General features: G+C 38.8%; 1 protein-coding gene across 6 annotated transcripts in view; it reads right to left on the bottom strand.

Moving 5' to 3' along the window:
• hdac5 (histone deacetylase 5) overlaps nucleotides 1–17,138 on the bottom strand; it is a 67,711-nt gene that overhangs the window by 1,637 nt on the left and 48,936 nt on the right. For all 6 annotated transcript variants that reach the window (XR_015868155.1, XM_088436624.1, XM_088436621.1 and 3 more), the window contains 20 exons: nucleotides 16,974–17,083; nucleotides 15,859–15,975; nucleotides 14,665–14,776; nucleotides 13,628–13,741; nucleotides 13,338–13,531; nucleotides 13,147–13,265; nucleotides 12,861–13,050; nucleotides 9,676–9,787; nucleotides 7,504–7,637; nucleotides 7,265–7,385; nucleotides 6,865–6,914; nucleotides 6,674–6,781; nucleotides 6,524–6,579; nucleotides 6,363–6,450; nucleotides 5,943–6,062; nucleotides 4,317–4,414; nucleotides 3,524–3,642; nucleotides 3,265–3,398; nucleotides 1,810–1,891; nucleotides 1,548–1,728 (listed from right to left, as the gene is read on the bottom strand). Coding sequence is in view for 5 of the 6 variants with exons in the window: in XM_088436624.1 (XP_088292750.1) it covers nucleotides 1,548–1,728; nucleotides 1,810–1,891; nucleotides 3,265–3,398; nucleotides 3,524–3,642; nucleotides 4,317–4,414; nucleotides 5,943–6,062; nucleotides 6,363–6,450; nucleotides 6,524–6,579; nucleotides 6,674–6,781; nucleotides 6,865–6,914; nucleotides 7,265–7,385; nucleotides 7,504–7,637; nucleotides 9,676–9,787; nucleotides 12,861–13,050; nucleotides 13,147–13,265; nucleotides 13,338–13,531; nucleotides 13,628–13,741; nucleotides 14,665–14,776; nucleotides 15,859–15,975; nucleotides 16,974–17,083 (2,359 nt within the window). In the remaining variant the exon portion in view is untranslated. The remainder of the gene's footprint in view (nucleotides 1–1,547; nucleotides 1,729–1,809; nucleotides 1,892–3,264; nucleotides 3,399–3,523; nucleotides 3,643–4,316; nucleotides 4,415–5,942; nucleotides 6,063–6,362; nucleotides 6,451–6,523; nucleotides 6,580–6,673; nucleotides 6,782–6,864; nucleotides 6,915–7,264; nucleotides 7,386–7,503; nucleotides 7,638–9,675; nucleotides 9,788–12,860; nucleotides 13,051–13,146; nucleotides 13,266–13,337; nucleotides 13,532–13,627; nucleotides 13,742–14,664; nucleotides 14,777–15,858; nucleotides 15,976–16,973; nucleotides 17,084–17,138) is intronic.

The raw sequence follows: 17,138 nt of genomic DNA, 5'->3' as shown, positions 1-17,138 counted from the left end.
GGGCTCAGGTAGACCAACCCCCGATCAGCTTGCAAGCTCAGAAAAGAGGTAAGCCATGTTCGGTTGTTATTTGTGCCCTAGGCAACTATGCTGCCTTTCAGGCGACAGTAGTGATGTGACGTTCATGAGCAAATTGAATCTTTTGAACGGCTTTAAAGCTGAACGATGGGACGTGACTCTGTGTGATGAGTCACTCAACCCCACAACACACACTTTTGGAGGGCGCGTTATTTTCGCATATTAGTGCCATATAGTTTAAGTCCCCAAGCTCCCCAAATAAAGTCACACAAAGGAACAAAGTGAGAAAGGAAAAATGGCAGATCTGATGTGGAGCAGATAAGCGGAGAGCTCGCGACCATGCAGACTGAGTGTCTTCAGGCTTGCTTTGATAAACCTGATAGCATTTATCATTTCAGATATAGTGCATACATGTGTTAGCCAATGTATGTAAAGCAGGGGTGCCCACACTTTTAAACTTTTTTTGCCGCAAAATCTACCTTTTCAGCAGGTAACCTCCCGCGATCTACAAGGCGGAAATTTATATCTCCTCTTTTGCAGTGGTAGTTTAGTAAACACCACACGAAGGAAAATACATGTGGGCTGTGTCACTCATGTCAATAAATTGGTCCAACTGCAGTTAGAGACAGAGTCTGACTCGATCAGCTTACTTAGGCTTGCAGTATGCATCGTTTCTCCTTTCAGGCAGAGCAGAGTAAAACAACCCAGGCAGCATAGACACATTTACCAGGCAGTAACTATGGGACAAGATCTGTTTTTTTTAAGCTTGTTGGCCCACAAGTGCATGGGTCACACAGGGCAAGGCACTGTCTTGTCAAGCCGCTGCATTTTCGTAAAAAGGCCAATGGTTGTGAAAAAGCCAGCCAATGAATAGACTATCAGGTAACATATGACACAAACAGATTTAGTATGCTTTTATTTTGAAATTTCTCCCCGAAGCAAGTTTGCGACAACGGTCTACTACTTGATCATCATTACCGGATTGAGCAGCATTCAATGTAAACAGCACTGTATTCTTTTTTTCTTCTCGAGTGATGTTCATAAAATTTCTGCTTAATTTATACTCCACAACCACAATATCAGTCAGATGCCATGTTTAAACTATTGATGGCACATAAAATATGTAATACTTAGGAAAGTAAGGGGGTTTGCCCACCCTTTCAGGTGCATTATTACTGCTATGTTTGGCTTTGCAATTAAGGTAAGGTACATCAGCACGCTAGTAGAGTGACGACTGATCACTTGTGGAACATTTGTGTCTTACTGCTACTGTTTTTTTTCTTCCCTGCGTATTTCCCTCTGGGTTACTTGTGGAACATTTGTTTCTTACTCGTACTGTTTTTTTTTCTTCCCTGCGTATTTCCCTCTGGGTTCCGTCCTAGGGCAATTATAAATTGGAAGTTACTTTGTCAACATGTCACCCTGACAGACTTGTTTATGTTTATTGTTGTTTTATCAGTGTACTGATTTGTCTAAACTAGCGAGAAGATAGAGCGTACGACGAGTAGAGCTGTCTATACTCCACTCACCTGCTGGAGTCAGCGATGTCGGCGGCAGAGCCTGACTGCTCGACATCGACACTCAAAGAGGCCATGGCGCTAACTGTGTCTGCCTCGTCCTTCTCTGATTGAACCTGAGCTCCGGGGGGGCCGTCCAACAGTGAGTGGCTGCTTGTCGGAGACGACGTCTGGAGGCAAGGCCAGTGTTTACCTAAATAGTTATACAAAGACATACAGTGTGAGAGGAACACGTCTGGTGACATTTGGAGTGTGTGTGTGTCTGTTGACTCACTCTGGATTTCTATCACTCTTTCTAGAGAGGCACAAGCTTTAGGACATGGCCTCTCTTGAGGCCACTGAAATGCACTGTCACTCTGTGAAAGACACGCAAAAGGTGAGTGCATGCATGTCACCTACCTTCACTGTGCGTGTTTAATCTGAGCTAATCTGACAAAGCAATGCCAACGTGACATACCTGTATAATTGAGAAGTGGAATGAAAATGAATGTAAATTTACACATTTACAGTCGAATGCATCAGCCTCTGAGTTAATACTTGGGACAATTATTTGTTTTTGCCATGTGAAGTGTAACTGTGATAAAATAAGGATTGGCATCTTTTTTTTCAGGCACTTTGATGCATTTGAGTTTATTTCTGCTGAGACAAACCTTTAATTTGTATAAATGCTGTGAAAAATGAGTGAACAGTTGTTGAAAGTTTAATTTGCATTGCTTTTTCCTTGTGTCAATATTAAAAAGAATACAGTTTTAGGTATACTTAAACAATTTTTATAGACAATAATCTTATTTATGGTGGCATGGCAAGTGGGGCTTTTCAAAATAAAATTGAGAAGCACTGCTTCATGCTAGAATCTGCCTCATCTAGAAAGGCTGTGATACACTGTACGGAAAGCATGCCAGGATGAACAAAGATGGGCAGAACCACACAGTAACAGCAAGAATCAGAGCAGGAGACTGATTTGGACAACTATAATTGGTTGCATTCTATTTTATTTAACAATTTAAAACACCATGTTTTTCTATATAACATGGTATTTTCTGTTGTGGGTGGGAGCGCGAGTTCAGGAACAGAAGGAAGATGTGAAAATGGGAGCCCATTTGAGAGTTTTGATTCTGATTAATGGTAAATTTAACTTTAAAAAATGCCCTTGAAGCATGAGGAGTTTGCTACCACAGAAGCAGCTTAACTTTAGCCTACAACATAAATGCAAAGCACCCAGTTGCCACTGTAGCCACAGCGAACGAGAGTAACAAAGAAACTAATGTAGCGAGTCATAGCAAAGCACATCCAAACTAAATTCAACAATGAGCAAATATGTTAAAAACAGGATGGACGGTGACCTATTTTAATGCTATTTTCTAATTATTTGGAGATCGAGAAATAAAAAAAAAACAGAATTATTTCTCTTGATGGTCAAAACTAAAGATTACACCCTGCACCAGACAAGACTAAAAAAACATCAGATGATAAAGTAAATGAAAATAGTTACTACTCCATTGGTTAAAGTCTGTTCAAGAAAATACATGACTGAAGAGATTTTGTTGTTGTTGTAGATGAATCTTTTAATCTGCCACATTAACATATTGTATCTAAATTTAAAAAACATGTTGAGTGTTTGAGATGTTTTAAGTGAGATTAAAAAGATTGTTTGGATAAATTAATTACAGATTGTAATTATTTTATATCTCATGACAGCACTAAGTATAAGATATGGTGATTCTCCTACCGGGTCTCCAAGAAGCGCAGATACACAAGCTTCAGATGCATCACAGATTGCAGTGAGGTCATGACCTCCCTCTAGCGCCATAACAACGCGCCCACCAGCCAGACCCATCAGGAGCTGAGTTAGCAGACCAAAACCTGTCAAATATAGCAGTCACTCAAACATACACTCACATAGGCATATATTTAACATTGAATCACTTTGAATCAATGTGAACTTGTGCTACAGGACTGGTCATCAAGGTAACCAGTTTGGAACTCACATTTGGCAGAGACAATGTAACCTCCCAGAGGAGATTGATGACCCTCCACAGCATCAAAGCCTGCAGACACCAGAATCACATCTGGGCTGAAGTGCTGAGCAATAGGCATCACCACACTCCTGCACACAGCATGCACATAGAAATCCCAATAGTTGTTAGTGAAGTGGACGACATCATTTTCAGGCTGGCAGCAACAAGCTAGGAAACTATGGCTTATATTTACTTTGAGTATATATTTTCTTATTTATACATTGCATTAAGTGGCCTGAAGATTCATTAAGTAAACATAAGACAACAATCCTTAGGAGTTGCCTATGTGCGGCAGACACACCTTTATTGAAATACCTTGTTTTGTACATTCACACTCGCTGTGGTTACTATAAATAAATGTATAGAATTCTATAACCATACATCAAATTGTATCCTTTTTAACATTAACAAAAGAAAAAAAAGCAATATAAATCCTCATTTAAACTAGAAACGTTTTTAATTAACAGATCTGGAAGAAAATATTAAATTAATAAATGATAATAATTGCGAATTGAAAGCATGAATATCTTAAGCATTTTAACCTGAAAAAAACAACAACATAACATTGTTCAGATATTTTTTTTTTCCCAAAATCACTAATCATTAACGTTTTAGCAAAAAAATCATCTTGTTGACAGAAATTTATAAAGATTATAAAGTTTTGACCATGAGAGTGTCACTGCATGGATGTGGATGTACAATTATACTTCACAAGGGAAAAGCAAAACACGTTACCAGGGATTACATTTGAGGACTGCTGTACCTGAAGGCAGTGAGGTACTCAACATCACCCATAGGAGGCTCTACTCCTCCTGTCCATGCTATGTTGACATTAAAGCCAACACCTACTCCTGATCCCACCTGGGGAAAGAAGAGAATAATCGAGTTGGAAGTATATCTGTCACGTGAGTTCGGCCAACAAACGGGTATCATGGCATACTTTCGCTTATATATTTATTATTATATACTTATTTCACATGTCCACAAAGATAAACACTGTGCTGTAAATGTGTCAAATGTCAGGACTCTAAATTAACTTTTGAAGATTTACTACTTGTGCCACCAACATTTTCAGTTGTTCTTTCTGCACAAGATTTGGTCGCACACTTTTGGGGAGGCACAACAGATTTGCTGATGTATAGTGGTCTCAATCTGCATATTCATATGTCATAAAGATAGACAGTGACTCAAGATATGATATGTGCAACTGAAACAAGCGCTGTATGCAAAAAACAGCGGCTGGAAAAGCAGATCAACTATTTTATATAACTTTAAAAGAAGACATAGGGAAAAATGCTTTTGTTTTTGTGAATATTAATTTGGGCAACACACAGGGGCCAACTCTTATCGTGCAAATGAGGTCCTCTCATGCAGTGTTTCCCAATCAGGCAAGCCAGACTTCGTTTGAATGCATCATGTGCACCACATAGTTAGTGGCTAGCACTAATGCTGAAGACTTGTGCACTCTTAATCAGGGATTGAATATTATTATTTTTAATGACGGTGAGTTGAATATGGTAGCTTTGCTTTGTGATGGTAAGAAAAACGGAGATGCAAGGACTCAACCTAGCAACTCCGCAACTACAGCTATGAAAACAAATTACAAAATAAAGGCCTACTACTGTCATCTGTGTATCATTTGGTGTGTTTATTTTGAAGTTGAACTTTAGAACACGCCGTTCGATGTTGTTGCATCTTCCTGGTAGGTCACTTTTCTAGATGTGCATCATCACATAAATACGTATGTAAATGTCTGATCCATGTATGTACTAAATAAAACATGTGCTGTGCAACTACATGATATTTTCACACTGGTAAAGATTGACGCATTTGTTGGTGAATCTGTCGCAGTGTCGAACCCCGTTTTAAGTTTCTGGTCAAATGGTACAATTTGGAAGAGTGGCACTGCAGGGTAATGAGAATAATAAAAATGATATCCTGAAATGAGAATCAGGTCTGTTCCAAAAGTGAATACAATTTTCATATGTATTGAGTCAGCACATGCCATTTAAAATGTTTGTGATGTGTAATACTTGTTTTACAGTATGCATGTTTATATTTTTTGCCTGGAGTCAACCATTTTTTTACACTCGATTTAGGCATCCAAGCTTGTGGGACTGTTTCAAGTGGTAAGTCAGTGTAAACTCTTAAGTGTGATTCAAAAAACACATGAAAGTAGACAAATAGGCATTAAATTTGAATTGGTAAATTAGATATGCAGTGTAAAGTCAGTCAGGCCCATAATATAAATAAATTCAGCAAAACAATCACTGGGGAACTAAGGGTCGCTCAGGCTCGTTTCATTTTCATCTTCTACTAGGTTTCATCTTCTACTAGGAACCACTTTTCAATCATGACAGAAGATAGAAATCCAGATTTGTGTGTTTACCTCTTCAGGTGCTCCGCTACCGGGAAAAAAGTTGCCGTCATCATAGCGATGAAGGGAGATGTAAAGGACGTTGGGGTCACTGTAGAAGGCCTGCTGGGTGCCGTTGCCATGGTGAATGTCCTGCAGTGGCAGGTTACAGTGGAATCCGAGAGAAAGGATCATTGTTATGAAACACAGGCTTTAGTCAATCTTGTGGCAGAAATTTGGGGAAGTGTGTTTGTTTAGTGTTTGTTTGGATGGTATAGTTATTGTTTCTCTATTTTTTTTCAATAAAAAAGATGAAAAACAGGTCTTTAACTGATGACACTGTTTCAGTTCATGCACTTTAAACTGCACGAGACAGCCTGCTTTTTGTCTATGGAGACCAGCAGCTTCTGATGAATTTTGTGTTACGATATGCGTGTATGTGGGCCCACTAACCCAGTCAACAATGAGGATCTTGCCCACTCCCAGTTTCTGCTGGAGTAGCTTGGCAGTGATGGCTACTGAATTGAAGAAACAAAAGCCCCTGAGAGAAGAAGACATTTTTTTTAAAATCTTCTCATAAAAGAGCAACTTGAGTATTTGAAAATCAGACAAACATGGCAGTGGATTCTTCTGCATGATGCCCTGGAGGACGCACTACTGCAAAGCCATTCTGTAGCAAGAGAAAAATGCAGTAAAGGACAAGGCTGTAAAAAGGTAATGTTCTTTTTTTTAGCAAACGGTGAGCATTTTGGTGGGTGTGTTACCTTCAGTTCCCCTGCTGCCACCCTGAAGGCCAGCTCAATAACAGAGCCCACTGCCATACGAACAGCTGCAGATGAGTGCATCTCATTCCACACTGTGTCGCTGTCCACCTACAGAGGGCAGTAAAGCATTGCAGTTCTAAAAATGGCACTGAGTATGATGACTAAATAAAGATGCTTAATGAAAAACTCACCCCTATTCCACCACATGGAAGAACAGCATACATCTTCTGGCTGATTGGACCTGAAACAAAAGGTATTGGTGTGCAAAAGAGGACAGAAAAACCCATCGTTGTCAAAATCAAATGACCATACAATGATGCCTTGAGATACAAGATTTCTCAAGATATGAAGCTTTGCTTTGACCGACGAGCGAATGTTTGACATTAAAATGTTGTATAAAATTGCGTGACAAATAACATTAGTGTCACTGTGGTATAATTCACGGTGGAGCTGAAACTACTTAACATTTATTGAGGAACCACTTAAACTCATATTTGACTTGAAATTCAAGCATTCTGAGTTGGGAATGTGGTCATTGAATCGATTAAACGTGTATCTCAAAGCACCACTTGAAAACCGTTAATTTTGTACCCAGTAGCTTTTTGTGGTCCAGTTTGTGTCGATTCAGCGGACTGGTTCCATAGAGCAGAGTGTGGAACTCCGAATGGACAGTCTGGATCTCATCCAGAGAAGCTTTCCGCCCACGAATTCTCTGCTCAGACAGAAACAGCGAGAGACAGAGAAAGCTTTTTGCACACTTACACTTGACTTATTTTGGGTGCAATTGTACGTAAACGTGTATGTGCATGTGTGCGTGCATATGTGCCTACCTCACAGCGGCCCAGCAGGCCAGTCTCCTGCAGCCTGGACCAGATGCTTTGCACTCTCCCAGCATGCTCCGGGTGGATATGAGCATTGCCACATACACACTGGTGTTTTAACATCAGACTGTCATAAACAAGTCCTGGAGGAAGAAAAACAGAATAAGAAAGGAACATAAATGCAGTGATGTGAAAATGTCATCAAATCAAATACAGTAAAAGGCAGAATTATTACAAATACATCGGGGGTGCAATCACACAAAAAAATATGGTTCGGTTTGATTTGATACATTGCTATGGTTAGATATTTTTACCTTTTTTTTTTTAGACTGGCAAAATTCTAATGCATTAAAAAAGATCAGGTTTTTCACTTAGCATATTTTTCAGAGTACACGTCAAGTTTACTTTCCTAAGTTTCAACTCCTATACTAGAAAATGTGCAATTCCTGAAGAAATTGCGTGTGAAGGCGAAAACACTGAAGGGAGAGGCGTTGACTGGTGAAATGATGTGGAATGTTTGAATAGCTTGAATCTGTGAAGTATTCTGAATATTACAAAGTGGGAACGGTTTGAATTGGCCAAATAATGTTGAAGATACAAGGGAGAAACTGAAAAAAGTGGAATTATGGAAAGAGATACACCCATGGAATGGGGGGAATCGGGGGAAATCGATTAAAGTTGGAACGGTGAAAATCGGATGAGTGAAATGAAAGAGTTAAATATTATGAATGTGAAATGGGAAAGCTCAAAATGTGAAATGTTAAATTTCCTATTGGGAATGACTGGGGAATCCTCCCATTGAAAACGAATTGTGAAACATTAAAGGGTGAAAAATATGGAATTATATGAAACTATAGGAATGTATGAATTACTGGAATGATGGGAATGAGATGAATGAGCTAAATATTGAAAATATGAAATGTGAAAGCTGTAAATATGAAATGTAAAATCACCCAATGCTAAGTCAATGAGATTTCTGGCGTGGAAAACAGGGAATTCTTTAACTATTTGGAAAGAGAAAAACAGAAGCAGTTGTCGCACGACTGATTGGAATAATATGAAATTGAAACAGTCTGAATCGAATGAATTGGGAATGAGATGAAACACATCAAAAAATGGGCGGAATGAAAAAGAGGAATAACATACTGTATATGTGAAGGCGAAAGCCTTCACACAATTATTGGTGTCGTCTTATAACGGCATAACTCAAAACCAGACCAATTTTCTCCACACATCTGTGTTTGAACAACATTAATTTCATTGCAAAATAAGTCGTATAAAGTTTTGCAAGGCACAAAATGAGTAGACATACTTGCTTACTTTTAACATTGCAAATATCCTTTCCTAAAGTGCAGCCATCTTACTTGTTTATGGTAAAAAATGAGGTTGCGTGGTTAATTTCTTTCAGCTGACTTTGACACATTGAGTTTGAAACTGCGCTACAAAATAAACGTAGCATACAATGCCCTTATTTTATGATCAGTAAAACCACATGTTATGCTGGCACTAAGCAACGATGGCAAGCTGAGGGCAGGCGTCACTGCCCGATTGGGAATGGGCATCTTGTCTGGCAAAGGCGGCAAAGAAGAGGCTAGGAGGTGGACTGGAGCGCTCGCTGTCAATCAGGTATGTTGTGTGATATACCATGTAGCAATGCCTCCAAAAGTAATTTTACCATTGTAATAACACATACCATGATGTGTTCTAATTGAACTGTTATGATAAACAATATGTAACCATTAAAGTTACAGATCGTTTTTGTAAAATTTAACCTACCGGTAATTGCAGTAAAAACAAACTTATACTCTGAAGGTCTGTATTACAATCTAGTTCAGTGCACTGAAACTGCATTACACTGTGGTTTGGTATCTTATCCTCTTATTTTCCTTTTCTTTATTATCCTCTTATTTTTATGTCTTTAACCATTGGGGTCCTGAATAAGCTAGTGGCTTGGAGTAAAACATGTGAGAAAGAATGGGGATTCAAAATCAAAATGTGAGGCAGACTTGCAAACCACTATTCATGATTTAATCAATTTTAACTGAATAATCACATAAGGAACTAAAACACTAGTCGCTTGAAAGACCATTACAGTGAAGCCTATGAACAAAATTTAAATGGTTTATCATTTTAACAGGATTATTGTCTGATTCAGTATTAATATTGGTTTCATACACTGACCTGTAGTAAAAAGATGCCTGACAGGGTTGACAGCAGCTGCGGGAGAAGACTGTGCTCTTCCCAGTGGTCTGTGAGGCAAAGAGGAGGCGAATACACCCATCTGTTGCAAGGACTGATGGGAATGGGAGAAAATGTTAATGACAAATTAGCTCACTTATTTCTGCAATAAAGAAATTGTAGACACACAAACACATACATAGATAGACATACATAGATTCTCTGATTTGCATAATTGATTGAATGTGTGTATGTATGTGTGAGCATGAGTGCGTCTGGACTTCATGGTTTGTTGAAGCAGTTTTATAGCAACTATATACAGGGAATATTGCTGTGCTCCCTACTGTGAACTGGGTGAGTCATCATGTGTGGGTGGACACAAAAACACACACTCGAAGATACATAGATTTTGGAACGCACACATACACACTAGTGAGTCCAGTGGTTGAGTCACCAGCTGGTGATGTCAATGCAGCGTCAAATAGTGTGTGTGTGTGTGTGTGTGTGTGTGTGTGTGTGTGTGTGTGTGTGTGTGTGTGTGCATGTTTGAAAGTGTCCGCATTTTCACCAGCGTAGGCCAGAATGGAAAGAGTTTGTCGTATTTCTCCTTTCTATGCAACTGAAAATGTGTGAGTTTGTATGAGTGTATTCTTGCACATCAAAAATTGACTAAGCATTGCAACTTAGGCCTATTTTGTCCACAAATTCCAAGTTACTCTTCTCTAAAATATCAAACCTTTTATGGTGTGATGAGTGACTTGGTGCTTTTGGTATGTAGCAAAACTATTTAGTAGTTAAATGGGGCCATATCATTTGGTATTGCATCAAATCTTGCTTAGGCCCTCCTGTGTAGAGTTGCGTGTTTTTCCCTGTGCTTGTGTGGATTTTCCCCCGACTGTCAGTTTTCCTCCCACATTTCAACTGCAAACATGATGAAGATAAATGGTGGATGGATGATAAGAAAAAATAAGTATAAGTGAACTGATTGTCATTTAAAATAGTACTATTATTATCATATCACACATGTATGTTATGTGAGAATATCTCTTTTAATGTGAAGAAGTCCTATTTTGATGCCAGTGTTGCTATTCGGTATATTGCGGTTGCAACTAAAAAGCTGTAGTTGATATCGCATTATTTTACACTTTTAAATCACATCTGATCGGGACTTCCAGTTCGCTATCAGAGGGTTAAGGATGTGTGCGCTTGTGGCTCCCTTAGCCATGTAAGTAAAGTTAAAAAAAAACATCCACGCGAGTTAACTATTTTGACAAAAACTGCTTGGTGATCTTGTTGTGAAAGGAGAGGATCCAGTTTTGCTGAGAAAATGTCTCATAAAAAGGGGAATGAAGCCAATATTGTTGGATGTAGCAGGCCCTGTTAAAGCCTCGTGTGACTATGACAATGCTAACCAGGTGTAACCCTTCTTTTTGGGTGAAGCACAAGTCTCCCGTGCACACATAACAAGAGGTGCATTGGTCAGCTCCACACACCATTAGCAATGCACTCGGTAGCGGCATCAATAAAATGACATCCATCATGGCACACCAAGCCATTTATACCCACCGCATGGGAGAGGCGGCGCTATGGAGCAGTTATATCCAAATAAGTGAAATCCTTACAAAAGTAACCAGACTGCTAGCAATGCTAAAGCAACGTAAAGACAACAACTAACCAGTAAACAAGTGGAAACCTCATAAAAGTACCGTATTTTCCACACTATAAGGCACACCTAAAAGCCTTAATTTTACTAAAAAGCTGATGGTGCGCCTTATAGTCCGGTGCGCCTATGGATCAATATTGAGATTGGGATTCGTAGATGGGTAATGAACTGATAAAGTAAGCTTTTTTTGTGTGTTTACAGTTGAACAAGGTTGGTCATATTGACATCATTATGCTATTGAGAGTTTAGAGTTATTATTTGAGTTATTATTATTACTTTGAGTATTACTATATTGTGATTGCAATGGAGGAAAAGTTCCCTGATATAAATGTTGCACTACGTGTTATACCTTGCTGTTAAAAGATAAAGTGTCATGGAAATACTAATAAAATAAAACATAAGACAGTTATGTATTCATTTTGGGAATGAACGGAGTTGTCAGAAAGCTGCTTTGTAATCTACTAATAAAAACTGACTGCTTCTACTGTTGCGCCTTATAATGCGGTGCGCCTTATATTTGGAAAAAGTTTTAAAATATGTCATTTTTGAGGATGCGCCTTGTAATCCGGTGCGCCTTATAGTGCTGAAAATACAGTAACCAGTACATGGGTTGCTATCAATGCTAAAGCAAAGACAACAACTAACCAGTAAACAAGTGGAATTATCATAAAACTAACCGTAACACATGCTGCTAGTAATGCTAAGGCAATAAAAAGAACATTTCTACGCAATACACATATTAGTTAAGCTACTAATCTGATGATGAAAACCACAAATGCAATCTTCAAGTTTGTTTGTGTCTTAAAGGTGAAATTTTCACTTATAAAAATGGTTGCAAAATCATTCTTGAACAATCAACTGTTACTGTAAAATAAGAGTACAATGAAGAGAAACAGCTGATTTGAAATTTGAGGGAGAAATTTTGGAACATGGCCTGCAATTGGCTGGCAACCGGTCCAGGGTGACCACCGCCTACTGCTTGAAGACGACTGGCATAAGCACCAGCAAGCCGGCAACCCCAGTGAAAATAAGCGGCGAAACTAAATGAATGGACATTCTGGTAAAATGACATTTTAATTGCTTGTATGTATAGACTTCTGGAGTGCCTGCAAAGTATATTTATAAACATTTTGCAATGAGCATTTTAGCAATACCGAAAGGTACGCGTTATGGAAAATCTGGCCGCCTGGAGGGGCGTGGTTGCTAAAATTACATCATTTGATGCGTGGAGCCGCGCAGATCTCCCATAAACTATGTTTTGCTGCCGCCCTTCTCGCCGCTGCTGCAAGATTTGCTCGCTTGCTACCTTGCATTTGTCCTTGGTGGTAGGATGACAAAGGGCTTGATTTGATGTCTAGGTAGCTGTCTTTTTAAATGTTAATAACGCCGAGGATCAGCTTAATTAATCGTGGCAGCCATTATTGTGGTCGCGATTTAAATTCGATTAATTGTGCAGCACTATATGAAATGGAACAGTAATAATGGCAACTGGTGTCTTTCAAAACTTTGTAAAATGTGCACAAACCTGAGAGTAGCTGGCCCTGCCATCTTCCTCGCTATCCCCCAGCTGGATGACATCTTCTTCCTCCTCCTCTTCATCCAATTCACTCTCAGTGCTCTCTCCTTTCACGTGTACAACTCCTTGTTCTTCCTCCTTTTGATGAACACGTCGGTCAGAGGGCATAGTGCTGTCATCTGATTCCTCCGTTTGAGTCCTGATCAAAATACAAGCGGTTCCAAGCGTAACATGTTTGAAAATATATACACAATAAATATAAAGATTCAAAACAATGTGTCTGATTGGTGATCACCTGTGAACACCTGTCCCTACATCATCCTCTTGCATGTCAATGGTCTCAGTAAGCTCCTCTTCTGTCTCCTCTGGATGAGTGGGAGGTGGTCTGGGAAGGTCTGAACCCTTTGAAAGCATCTACACAAATATGATTTAGAATGAGTATAAGTGCACTCAATGACTCGTAATTGTGTGTATGTTCATATATACTTTGTAATGTTTCTCGAGAAAGTGCTGATGTTGCTGCTGAACTACTAGTTGCTGCAGGGCCTGGGGCGATTGGGGCAAAGGTGCACTCTGGGTACGAGCTAGAGGCCGATGGCGAGGCAACTTGTTGACCGATCGCATGCCGCTGGAAACACCTCTCTCTGCTGTTACCAAGGGTGACTGGCTGTATATAGGAACTGATTGAGAGCAATACCAGAGTGCAAAAATAGTTAGGTTAGTGATTAAAAAAAGACAACAATTTAATTTTTGGTGCAAATGTGTAATATATGTACCAGATAGCATTGCGGTTTGCTGTCTGGCCTGCTCCAGCAGTAAAACATGCTGTAATAGTGAAGAATGAGCAGAGTGCGAGCTTGGAGGCTGAGTCTCTACATCATGCCCTACCCCTGCAAACAAAGCATAACAAAAACTCAAAACAAATGTGTAGTTCTATTTGAACATTCAAAAATAATTCTAATCGGCTACATTTCCTTCTTTAACGAGAAGAGCTACCTCCTCTTTAATACAATTGTCTCCACTTTATTGATAAAAGGTAATAGGACAGCTGAGACAGAAACAGCAACAGCGGCAATTGAGCTGATTTCAGCTCTCATGTTCACCTCTCCTCTGCACTTGCCGCCCACCTAATGTTGTCAGGAGCTGAAAGAAGCACAGTTATCTCCAGCTGACAAAGAGGCTGTGAATTGAGGATCATGGAAGGACAGAGTATTTTCACTAAAGTTCTACACAACTATTATTATTTGACATTTCCTAATTAGTCAAACCATGGATACTAAAATGTTACAGATTTTTTATTAGGCATACTGAAATACAATAAGTACACATTAATTACATAGTGGGGATGATTATTAACGTATGAAGAACACAACGAGACTCATTTACGAGTTTAACACCTCTGCTCTGGATAATGCAGTGGTCCTCAAATGGTCTACCAAATTTTTATACCATTCACATCTATTTCACAGAAAAATTGCACAGTAAACTTGTCTGTCCTTACAACAATTCTGGGATCTGACCCCCCGTTACATTATTGTGATATGATGATGATGGCGAATGCTACATGTAAGTTCATTATATTTTAATAAATTTTACGGGGACATTTGGTAATATCTGATGTGGATTTTTGCTCACAGCTTGCAAATGCAGTTGGACTTTGTTGTTTTTAGTCTGTGATTTTGGGACTCCTCACCTTTCTGTCAGGACCCATAGTTTTTTAGTATTGTGAGTCCCAGGGACTCAACAGTCTTCAGAGGGAAAATGAGCAATGGTACAGTATTACTAACCAGATAGATAATACATAAATGCAAACCTGCAGGCAAGGAGGATGTAGAAAGAAACTTTCCAGTGAGAGCTCCACCTGCCCGAAGTGACTGAATGGCTTGACGCTCTGCCTCCTGTTGGCTTGACAACTTCTGGGAAGCCTGTAAAATGTTACCATTATATTCAACCAACTAATTAGTTGACTAAAAGTCACGACTTTTTCCTCATGATTTGAGCCCAGCAGCTTAAAGTCCAGAGCGTCTTACCTGTGTTTTTTGGGAGGTTTTTTTTCTTTTTCTTTTTTTTTGCTAGCCAACAGCAAGCAAATGTGTGTATTTATTCGAGGTGTCAATTTATGGAACAACTATGAAACAGAACTGAGAAGATGTGAATCAATGGCTGTTTTGTAAAAGAGTTTAAAATTTAACTGTATTAAATGTATTAAAATAAATGTATTATTGAAAAAAATATATGTCTAAATTGAATAAGAGAATATAAAATTTGGGGGAGTTTTGTGATGTGTAAATTTTGTATACAGTACACTGTATATATGATTTTATTTATGTATTTATGATTGTATATATGAATTATGTGGAATGTGTTTTTATGTTCACTAAAATAATGCACTTAGATAGCACTGCAGAGCCTTTTTTTTTTTTTTTTGCATTGTTTGAGAAAAAACTAAAATATCACATTTTTCGCCAGGCCCAACGACTGTGCAAACTTTGGTGACTTTTTGTGCATGTTTAGACCCTCAAAAATGGAAAAGTTCTGCAGAGTAAATAATAATAATAATAATAATAATCCAGAGAAAAACAACGGGGCTCTCACAGCGGTAGCTGCTCGGGCCCTAAAACAAAAACGAAAAAAAAAAAAAGATTATTAACTTCATATAGCCTAACATCTTTTTGCATAAAGATCTGATGTTATCACCTGCGGCTTATAGTCCAGTGCGGCTTATCCGTAACAAAAAAATATATATTTTTTGCTCATATTTTTCTGCTGCGGCTTATATACAGGTGCGTCTTATAGTCCGGAAAACACGGTATATTGAAATATTGGTTTTACTTAACAAAACGAAAATAAAACAATCTGAGTAATCTGAACGCCACACTAACTACACCAAAAAATGTCATTTGACATTAATTTATTCAAACCGATAAATGATTCTGACTGTGCTGCCAATGTGTGTGTGTGTGTGTGTGTGTGTGTGTGTGTTTGTGTGTGAGCATCTTTTGCCTACCGTGATGTGTGTGTTGGCAGGGAGGCCTAACGAGATATTGGGCAGGGATGGTGAAGTGTAGAGACTTAGCGGACTCAATGTCCCATCAGTCCCTAGCGTCTGATGAAGCGATCGAAGCTGCAGACACAGAATTATAACTTTATGAACTGATTGACAGATTTTTTTTCGTCAATGGATTTAGCTACGCACGGATAACACATTGTGATACAGTGGACCCCGGGTTTATGACGTCCCTGCCTTACGGTTTCTTCACATTACGACGTGGCCCGTGTCATTTTTTTTGTCCCGTCTTCATGCCATTTCTTTCGCGTTATGACACATCCAACATGGCAGTCAGTGTGCGCGATACATCCAACATGGCAGTCAGTGTGCAATAATATTGTCTATACACGCGTCACCGCTTATGTCACTACAGTGCTGGTCTATTATTGGTTGGCATCACGGGGTTATGAAGATGCTGGTCTGCTATTGGTTGGCGCACGAGGTTACAAAGATGGCTGCATAAAGACTTGATCTCGTTTAAGCGGGCTTTCAATATAGTATTTATTGTGCTTTGTAGTGCTTAATTCAAGCTTTAATTGGTTAGCCATGAGTCCCAAGATTGCTAGTGATGTTAAAGAGAGAAATAAGAAGATGATTTATATGGAAACAAAGCTGGAGATAATATTATTAATATTATAATTTTAATAATATTATAATAATAATATTGATATATTTTTTATTTTTTAACGTTATTGAATCATATACATGTATATTATATATATGTAGCATTTAGTATACTATTTTGATACCGATTTTTAATATGTATGTACAATTTTTATGTTTTTACCTGGGATTTTACATGCATTAGCTAATTAACATAGGTTTGGATTGCCTGCCCACCATATGACGAATTCGTGTTACGATCCCAACCGCAGAATGGATTAATCTCGTAAAACAGGGACCCACTGTATATTTATTTATGAGGTCCTAAAAAGTGACGAGAATGCACCACATTTTTCTGTAAAGCACAGAGGTCAACATTACAGTAATTCTTATGATAATAATCACAACATAACATTGAGCTATTACAAACTTGTAAAACTGACTATGCCTGCCAATGTGTGTTTGTTTACCTCGGTTTGTATGTTGGGGACAGAGCCAGTGTTGCCATTAGCAATAGCTGTATTAGAACTATTAGGACTGCTGGGCCCTGAACCTGGAGCGCTACTACAGAGAGGAGAGACTGTAAAAAAGGTGGGGGGGTGGGGGGTGGCATGTTTAGCTATGATATTTATCAG

Source organism: Hippichthys cyanospilos, chromosome 16 (genome assembly GCF_059441005.1).
Source record: "Hippichthys cyanospilos isolate Australia breed blue-spotted pipefish chromosome 16, RoL_Hcya_1.0, whole genome shotgun sequence".
NCBI lineage: Eukaryota > Metazoa > Chordata > Actinopteri > Syngnathiformes > Syngnathidae > Hippichthys > Hippichthys cyanospilos.
Note: the sequence above shows the minus strand (reverse complement) of the source record. Positions and strands in the feature narration are given on the sequence as shown.